This window comes from Malus sylvestris, chromosome 2 (assembly GCF_916048215.2).
Source record: "Malus sylvestris chromosome 2, drMalSylv7.2, whole genome shotgun sequence".
Taxonomy (NCBI): domain Eukaryota; kingdom Viridiplantae; phylum Streptophyta; class Magnoliopsida; order Rosales; family Rosaceae; genus Malus; species Malus sylvestris.
Genome location: NC_062261.1, coordinates 28,039,736 through 28,050,229, shown reverse-complemented (window position 1 = coordinate 28,050,229; position 10,494 = coordinate 28,039,736). Strand labels below are relative to the sequence as shown.

General features: G+C 35.5%; 1 protein-coding gene across 1 annotated transcript; it reads left to right on the top strand.

Annotated features, from left to right (window-relative positions):
• The first annotated feature begins 6,388 nt into the window (after nucleotides 1-6,388).
• On the top strand, nucleotides 6,389-9,229 carry LOC126611729 (flavonoid 3',5'-methyltransferase-like). Its single transcript, XM_050280107.1, has 3 exons — nucleotides 6,389-6,515; nucleotides 6,902-6,987; nucleotides 8,330-9,229. Exons 1-3 carry the CDS (start codon nucleotides 6,402-6,404, stop codon nucleotides 8,487-8,489), a joined length of 360 nt encoding a protein of 119 aa, XP_050136064.1. The 5' UTR covers nucleotides 6,389-6,401; the 3' UTR covers nucleotides 8,490-9,229.
• The last annotated feature ends 1,265 nt before the right edge of the window (nucleotides 9,230-10,494 follow it).

Below are 10,494 nucleotides of genomic sequence, written 5' to 3'. Positions count from 1 at the left end.
AATATCGATATCAATTAACAGAAATAAGTGGTGCAGAACCCCATACATCAGTGTGCAGGAGCTCCAGAGGCTTACTGGATGTACAAGAAACAGAAGCAAAAGACAATTTGGAACTCTTGCCTAGAGCACAACTGAAGCACACAGATTTATTTAAAGCACTGGAAACTGAAATACAAGACTGAGATGCTAGTTTATTAAGTATTTTGAGTGCAAGGTGACCCAATCTGTGATGCCAAGTCTGCTGTGAAGCTTTAGCAGAAGCTGCAAATGCCTTTTGATTACCAGCAATAGAGGATGCATGAAATGGATAGAAACCAGCTCTCACAGGACCTTTAAAAAGCGTTTTCTTCGAAGAAAGATCCTTCACAATGAAGTGAAAAGGATACAAATGAATAGAACACCAATTATCAAGAATAAACCGATTTGCGGAAATCAAATCTTGCTTAAGATGAGGAACATGCAAGACATTTTTAAGATCAAAACAATGAGAACCAGTATTAAGTGTAGAAGAACCAGAATTGAGTATAGGCAAACCTTTGCCATCACCAATATACACTTGCTCAGGTCCAGTGTAGGGCTCATGATTCTGCAAATTTGTGGAGGAATGAGTCATGTGCAAGCTAGCACCAGAATCAAGAAGCCAAGTAGGAGGGGTAGAGGCATGATAAGCAGTTGGAGAATTCTTGTTACCAAAATTGGGATTCATGCGCTGAGGACACTCAACAGCTTCATGATCGAATTGGCGACAAATTTGACAAGAGATCGTTCTGTGAGAATTGTTGTACTGAGAACGAGGACCCCAATTGTAACGATGATTACCTTGATTACCGCGATTGAATCTTTGATTGCCCTGAAAACCTTGATAAATCCGTTGGGAACCACGATTGGTGTAATTACGAGATTGAGAGAAATTGCCACGATTCGAATGACCATAGGATTGTGAAGAAGATCCGTTCTGAGTAAAGAATGCTTGAGCACCAAAATCACCAAGAGGTGTGGGAAGAAGACTAGCAGAAGCATTAAAAGCTTGAATGGGAGCAGATGGTGAGGTTTTCTTGCGAGCAGTCAGTTGAAGCTCCTTATTCAAAAGCAGCCCATGAAGTTCATCAATAATGGTTGAACCCAGGCGAAATTGGATTGCATCAATGAAAGACTCATACTCAAAGGGCAAACCATGTAAAATTACATAAATCAACTCAGAATCTTCAATTGGGGCCCCTGCATTTGCAAGAGCATCTGCGATTTCTTCAATTTGTTGAAGATAGAGCGCAGCCGTAGAATCACCCTTCGTGATGCTACGAAGACGAGAACGAAGCTCATGAATGTGTGATTGCGATGCAGTTGCAAGTCGCGATTCCAATTTTGACCAGAGCTCACGGGCCAAATTAACTCCAATAGTGTACGGAATTAGGGCATCCGATAGGGTAGAATTAGTCCAAATCAAGATATTCTGATCATTTTCAAACCAAGTAACATACTGAGGATTGAGAGTAGAGGTTTGATTACCCGAGGAGTCAAGAAGGTATTTCGGCGGAGCAGACATCGTGCCATCAATGATTCCGGTGAGATTGTACCGGCGAAGGATGGGAGGAACAGAGCACTCTAGGTGAGATAGTTCGTCGATGTGAGCTTGATCGGCACCATAGATCCAATATTTTGGATTGTAATTGACGATGTCGTCGAGGAGAGAGAAGAATTAGGGCAAGAAGCAGAGCCAGAAGAAGGAGATCCAGCCATGGCGATTGCTAGGTTTGGAAGAATCGAAGAGAAGGAAGCAAGAGATTTCTAGGGTTTGAAGATTCGAAGAGGAAGAAGCGGGAAGCAGAGGAAGAGGATCAGCTGTCGTAGGACTTAGGCGAGTAATAAGGTTACACAATGATGTCTTATATACTAGTTACTCACTAGTATTAGATAACTAACTAATTACACCTTCATCAACTAATCACTCACTAATTACAAAACTACCATAACAACCTTAACTGTTTACAGTTTTACCCTTATTAATACATACATACATACATACACATAGACAAGTTTAAAGTTACGTTAGTTGCCGAATGATTCAGACAAAAAGACGTAGGTTACTTTGATACCTATATACCGGTTACTAGGCTTAAATCCAAAATATAAGTTTGAAATGATCACTAATCGGATGTCAAAACCCTAAAACATGAGGAGTCAAACCCACCGCATCTAACTGTGAAGAAGATTATAAGCATGGGACGCAGTCGGGAAAAACTCTCCAGCAACCTAACTAATGGGCACAAAACGAAGTCTCCAACCGAACAGCGATGAAGATTAGCAGGTAAAGACTGGCGGATCAAAACGCAAGGAGGAGAGAACGAGACTTAAGGATGGTAACAACAGCTAGCCGAGTCAGATTCCATAACAGATAAATAGTAGTTGAACTGCACATAAAGCTCATAAATGGTATTCACTATCACATTTGCTTCCAACTGAGAGAGATTTTTAACAAACGGCTTCAGACAAATGAAAGATGGCCCTTTTTATGTACCAAAATAGGAAAGGGTGGCCCCACTACAAGAATATTGATTATTAGGGGCAGTAGCTTAGGGGCGAAAATAAGGATTCATCTCTATTAATTTGCATTAGGGGCGGATATATAATTTTGCCTCTAATTAAAGTGATAGGGGTGGAATAAAAATTGTTGCTATTAATTTCAGATATTAGAGGCGAATAAATGGACCTCTAATATATTTAATGAAATTTAATAATTTTAGTTAGGTATTTACATATTTTTACTTTTATTTTGGATGTGTTTAATGGATAAATCAAAAGATATTAACTCCCAAAACCCTAATTCTCCGATACCTATGCACCGACATCCCTTATTTCTCTTATTTCCAACCTTCCACGCGCACAGCTCCTTCCTTTTGAACTCGTGTTCTCTGTCATTTCTTCCTTCTTCATAATCTTTTCTTCTCTATTTCGTCTTTATCTTTCTTCATTGTGATATTCCAGAGATTAAAAAACTGAGCGACAAAATTTAAGATTGGGGAGAGTGCCCGGATTTGAAGAATTCGAAGTAGAACTGATTGAAAATTTTCAAGAAAGTTTAAGGTAAAGGCCTTGTGCTTAATCTTCACTTATGGATTTTCTTATACTTTTAACTTGGTGTAAGATTTCTAGGTTTTATTATTAGAAGATTGCCTTATGAACCGGCTCAATTTGGGGTTGGGCTTTCTTTGTTATTTTTGTTTGTTTTGCTTTTGCAGATTTAATGTACAATTCTTTTGAGAAGGGTGACAATACAGGTTTCTTCTTATTTTTTGAGTTCTGTTTATATTTAAATATTACTTTATCTTATATTGCTCTTTTATCTAGGATTTTCAATTGAAGTTTTATTTTTTGGAAATCTATTTTCTTTCATCTCCCTCTACTGTATCTACAAGGATGAAGGAACGATAAAAGACGTGTGCATTTGGGCTTTTGGAGGCTGAAGATTGAGTCTTTGATTGCATATAAGTTTTGTTATAATTTTATAAGTACTACATTATGGGCTAGATTTGTACTTCTTCTTCTTTCATGTATTCCCTATAAACATTGTAAATCAATGCATTCAAGAAGAATATATATATATGTATTTGACAAAAAATGTAAGTATATATTAATCTAATTTACAAGGAAAGTAAAATTAAATAATTAAATTTAAATAAATTCTACAATAGATGCAGAATTGTATGCCTCAATTGCTTTAACTGCCAGATGGAGTAATAGCAACAGCAGTTTTAGGAGCAAATCTTTTATCCGCCACTCCTTAATTTTAGGGGCAGAAATTAACAATAATTGCACCTAATAATAGTTAATAGATGCAAATAAAACTGCCTCTAATAATTACGAATTTTGTAGTTGCCTTCCTGGAGATTTACTTTCGACTTATAAGGCCAAAAGAGTTGCCAACTTGCCACTTTCCTGCAGATATAGAATAGAACACTAAAACGTTAATATAGGGTCGGTCTACATTACCTTTCATAAGAACGTTAATATTGGGATGTAATAACGTCTGAATACAATTTTACATTAAAAGTGTAATCTGAGATGCACGTTGTAAAAGCCAGCTTGTTATAGTAATAGCAATATCAATATTCATAATTAATTATAACGTTACGATAAAATATGCCTTGGAGTGTAAGTTTGAATGAATCGTAACTTTACATCAAATGTTTTTTTTTTTTTATCTAACGATAGATTTTGTTAAATTAGAGGTTAGATTAGCTACTGACGGGGTTTGAACCCATACCCTCATGCAAAGGCTCAACACTTTTCCACTACTGTGGTAAAAGGCTCAACCTTACCTCAAACGTTGAATGATACGTCATGTTGTAACACAATTATGATGTGTAATTTCATCATGTCCCCTAGTAATAACCTTACCTTGACGTTAATTGTTGCGTCATGTTGTAACACGATTACCATGTTGGGTAATTTAAGGACGCCCCCTAATAGTAATATACGTCTATACTATTATATATGGATGTCAATGCTGTAATAAAAAACGTTATAGTAATTCAAGCATGCTAAGGGGTGGTTTGGGAATGAGGTGCTTAAAAAAAAGCACCCATGAAAAAAAACTATGAGGGTTTTAGGTGTTTGGTAAACTAAAAAAAAAGGGCTTATTTTGGAAGCTGCTGTGAGAATAAGCTGAAATCAAAGGAAAAAGCTGAAACAGTTATTTGCAGCTTTGGAAAATTGGTTTTTTTTCAAATCACACGGAGCTACGGTGCTCCTTTAATGAAAAGACCCACTATCAGACTACTTTTTTTTTTCAAAAGCACTTTTACAAAAAAATTTACCAAACACTCTGCTGATTTATTTCACAGCTGCTTATTCTCACAGCACAGCCGCTAATTCTCACAACAGTTTTTTTTCAAAGCACAGCAATACCAAACCAGCCCTAAGTATAAACACTTGCCTTTACACTTATAAAATGGCATCGATGCCATTTTCTTACTAAGAGCAACTCCACCGTTGCTAAGGCCTCCCAGGGCTATTCACTATTTAATCCACCTAGTGGACAGTAATTGCCCTTAATGAATAGTAACAGCCTTTTACATCTCCACCCCTACACTGAATAGCCCTGGCAATAGGCAATAAAATATTAGTAATTTTTTATTTATAAAATAATACAAAATAATTTTATTTGTAATTTTGAATAAGATTTTTAATCGTTCTCGTTGCGCCACATGCCATTATCCGAAAAGACAATTATTGGTGATGGATTTCGATATGATTTTTATCCAATGTCGTCGTGCCACGAGTCGTTGCCTTTTCAGAATCGTTGAGGATAGATTTCCAAAAAGATTTTTAACCAATCACGTCGCGTCATATGTTACAATCTTTGATGATAGATTTTGATCAGATTTTTAACGAATGACGACATGCCACGTGGCATTATCTACAACCTAATCCTTTCTGAATCCTCCATATAGTCCACCATCCATCCTCAGAAATCTCACACTAATTTTCTCAAAATCTCTATCATTATTCATAGTTTATGCTTCATTCTTCACCAAAATCAAAATTTGTATCATTATTCATAGTTTCTCGTTCCTTCTTACAATGTCCTCTTCTTCAAGGATGATGTGGGAAATCAATTAGTAAGATGAAGAATTGTTTAACCAATCAGAAGGAATGTTCAATCTTCAGGTGGCCCAAAATGAGATGGAAGAGGATGAGGAGCGTAGAAGGAGAGATGACCAATATGCACAACTCTGAATACAGTCACATAAGTTTTGTTTGAATTTCTTCAAAAACTCGTTAACTATTCCACCTATGGAGTTTAGATGCTCACTGGATGTGGTTGTTTTAGAGTTACAAGCCCTCAGTAAACATTTTTAATTTCTGAAAAGAAAATGAAATAAAATTTCTTGGAGGGAATGGAGAACTATTTTTATTCTTTTTCTAGTGTTGTTCAACCATAAATGATTTTCCATATTCAGTAAGGCGTCTGAAACTTGAAGGAATAATTAACCCAGCACAATTGTTCATAGCAGTGACAGTGAGAAGAGATTTTTTAACGTGACGGGCACACGGAGTGGTACACCATATGTCACTATATAAATGGTGAGTATATGTGTTAAAAAGTTAATAACTTAAAAATAAAATTTCTTGTCACTTACATAAAAGCACATGGTGTACCATTCGTATCACGTCACAATGAGTTCCATGGAATATGGAGCTTTTGAGAATGGGAGAGCACGAAACGGACAATAATTGGAAAGAAAACTTGTTGATTGTGACGGATGTGACCATTGCGCATTAGCTTTTATTAAACTCAAATGTCGACATTGGCAGTGTCAATTCAAGTGAAATGACAGATGGTCCCCTAACTTTCTGGAGGGGTTGGTAGCGGGTTGAATCTCCTTGATGCTGAAGAAACTATGTATAAAGACCAAAAGTTCTATTTATTCCAGATCTATATTAGATCATCACTCTTGAGCATGGCACCAGAGAAAGATGAGATGATCATCCTCAAAACCCCAGCACTTCTGAAGGTTCATTCTTCATTCCTCTTTCCTCAATGTGTATAGCGTACGTATATATGTGTGTGTATCTTTGAAGATCCAGTGCTGGAATTCCATCCCTAATAGTGCCCCTTCGAGGTCGGAGACTAGGGTTTATAAAGAAGGGTTATGAGAGATTAGCTCTTTATTAATAGTTGTGTATAAAATACCAACCTTCTCTTGAAGGGGAAAAGACTGTTGCACCCAAAAACCCTCCTCCCCCCAACGCACACAAACACTAGTTTAAGGGCTAGAATATAAATAAAGGTTTTGCATTTTATATATTTTTAGGTTGAAGTTTTCCATCTTGTGATATACATGATTTACTTTTCTTCACAAGATAAATATATTGGCTTTAATTTCTTGTGTCATTGCAGTACATCCTTGAAACAAGCTGCTACCCAAGAGAGCATGAGCAGTTGAAGCAATTAAGGGAAGCCACTGTCGAGAAATACCAGTTCTGGTATGTTCAATATATATGTTACATATTTACAATAATTTTGAAGACTTATGTTTGGGCGAAGAACCTTTAACTTACGTACTAGAAATTTTATGTGTTTACGTTTTTTTTTAACAAATGATATTATATAAAAAGAGAGTGCATACTAGGAGTTTTAGGTGTTAAAAAAGCATTTTTTTGAACAAAAAATATTATTTACACTAAAAAAGAGGAGACGTACTAGGAATTTTATATTCAAGTGTTGAAAAAGTAATACTCGGACACTACTAATGAATTGTTCAAGAACTACGAAACCTGATTACTAGGGGTTCCTTTGTAGAAAATCCTTTTCGAAAAAGCTGAAATAATATGTTTTGGGCCTATTTGACTTAACAATAATAGAGAGATTGAGAGAGAGAGAGGATGCGGCAAAATGTAGAGAGAATTGGGTGAATTCCTAAGTGTGTTTTCACCACTCATTTTTATTTATAGTAGTAGAGAAGTTTAATTTCTTACCACAATAAAATTACAATTCTAATAAAATAATATCTAAAAATGAGGGAGACACCCTTTATACAATGAAGCCACCCTTTATACAAATGAGGCCTTTATCAAATTAAATTAAGAATAAATTAAGTTCACATCCATTTTTTTGCTATTTCATTGATTAAAACTTTATTTCTTTTCAATTTTTTTATCAAGTCCCCTAGGTATTAATAAACGTCATTAATTATTTTAATAATAAACAATTTGTTATTTCTAAATATATTCATTTAGTGTTAGAAATGTTACATTTGATAATATCATTTGGTATATTTATATTTATGGCTAAATTTTTTATCATATATTTTTATTTTTATTTTGCAACTTTTTTATTTATTTGTACCAATATTCTTTTCACTTTTAATTTGTACCCATATATTAATTTCTTTTTGTGCCCATATTTTTCAAGTTTTATTTGTATTTGTACCCATATTTTTTTATTTATTTGTACCCATTTTTAATTTTACTAATTGTACCCATGCTAATTATGTTTTAAAATATATCAATAGTTATTTTTTAAAATATGTTAATAATTATGTGGGTACATTATTTTCTTTGCTATAATTTTGTGAAGAACAATATTATTCTATTATTTATTTTCAAGTATTTATTATATTTTAAAAATATTATTTGAATTTGTTTAAATTTCATAATCTGTGGGACATTAAACCCATAAATGCATGAGTTAAATATCTTAAATAATGTTAAGGACCTCGATCAAAATATTTAAACAAATAGGGTTTATGTGTAGCAATTAAGTTGATTAGGAACCGGAACCAAAATGACCCTTAATTAACCTCAAAAGTTACATTTTGGAGCACAGGAGTATAATGAATGTGCCTGTTGATGGACTTTTCCTCTCTATGCTTCTAAAAATCATGAATGCAAAGAAGACACGGGAGCTCGGAGTTTTTACTGGCTATTCTCTTCTCACCACTGCTCTTGCACCGCCCCTTGATGGCAAAGTATTCTCTGTACTTTAATCTTCCAAATTCGAATATCGCTCTTTCCGCAGTTTAAATTTCAGTTTAAATTTTTTTTAAATAGAATATCGTTGGTATAAAAAATTGATGTATGCTGGATGAACACTTATAATTAGTTATGGTGTTTGTAAAACAAATTTTCACATTACAGCAATCGATCCAAATAAAGAAGAGAGTTTGGATTGCCGTTCATTCAGAAGGCTGGAGTGAATCATTAGATTAAATTCTTCCACTCGGATGCCTTCTCAGTCCTAAATGATCTCATTTCCAGTGTAAGTTTCTGTCAAACAAAAATTGGCTAGATTCGTTATTTACTTATAACATTGCAAGATTCGCAGTTAGAAGCCTACATGATCAATATACGAGTGCTGCTATTTGTACCATCTCAACCAACGACTATTAGGCCATCTCCAACCAATGGCTGGCAGATGGCTCGTTTTAGCCCTCTGGCCCTCCAAGATTCTCCAAGATATTAATATTTTAATGAACAGTACAGGGTCATATTTGCCTTCGTCTCCAACCGAGGGTCAGAGAGCTCGTTTTAGCCCTATCACAAAAAACCGTCTTCAACCGAGGGCCAAAGGGTCATAGGGTCAAACATAATTTATTATTTAAATTATTGAAAAAATATTGAAGGAAATTATTGAAAATTTGAAAGAAATATTGTAGATGAAGGAAATATTGAAAAATATATTGAAGGAAATATTGCAGATGAAGTGACGAATTGAAAGAGCTTCACCATATTTATAGAAGTAAAAAAAAGTTTAAATTCAAAAATAAAAAATAAAAAATTTGAATACAACGGCTAGCTTCAATCAGCTAGCCGTTATTCAAATTTTTTCAAACTATTTGTGTCAGTTATAACCAACACTATTTGCAATTCAAATTAGTATTTGTGTTGGTTATAATCGACACTAATACTAATTAATAAATATCCTAGTAGTCGTTAGCTTTAATTCATTATATTCTATACTATTCCTATCGGTTTTAACCGACAGGAAATCCAACACTTCAAAAAAAAAAATTGGCCAGCCCGGGTCTGGCTGGCTGGAAGTGGCCAGCCCTCCCCAATTCTGTGGGGGCCTCCCAGATTCCAAAGCCCTCTGGCCTAACCCTCGGTTGAAGACGGTTTTCATGCTATTTTCGGCCCTCTAACCCTCTAGACCCTTCGGTTGGAGATGGCCTTAGCTTAGAGAATTGAAATTTTAAACAAATATACAGGGGGAGGAAGAAGGGAGCTTTGATTTTGCATTTGTTGATGCTAACAAGGATAAGTACATGGAATATCATGAGCTACTGTTAAAGCTTGTTAAGGTTGGTGGAATGATCGCGTACGATAACACGTTATGGTTCGGCTCAGTGGTGGAGCCGAAGGAGAAACTAGATGAAAAAGCTAGACCAAACAGAAAACATATCTTGGAGTTGAACAGCTTTCTAGCTGCTGATTCTTGTATCGTATTGGCTCATCTTTCCGTTGGGGATGTACTCACCCTCTGCAGGCGCCTCCGTTAGGATGATGCAACTTCTGCGTACTCTGTTGAAGTCCTCCAAAACAATCAGTTCGTTTATCTAAAATAAAATGCTAAACATGTTTTGTTTAGACTATGGAGATGTACTGATAAACATCTCTTCTCCTCACCAGATGGGATGAGCTTTGTGTGATGTTGGATATGTTGCAGTTTTTCGTGTTTTGTTTCCTTTCTGGCCTAACATTTGCATACAGTTTTAGACTAAAATCTTACATTTCACGTCATACATAGAACACCTTTTATCTCTTCCCAAATTGGCGGTTTTGCTCAAATGACAAGGCGTGAGCAACTAACTGTATGCAGGAGTGAATCCAACCGCTCACCACCCCACGTATTTCTCATCCACACTTCCAATGCATTTAATCGTAACGTGAACAAAAAAGGCTCTCACTGGCGCGCTTTTTGTCGCTCGGGAGGAACAATTCCAAAATATGTACCCACGAAAGCCCCTTGCCCTAGGACTAAATAAGGTGATG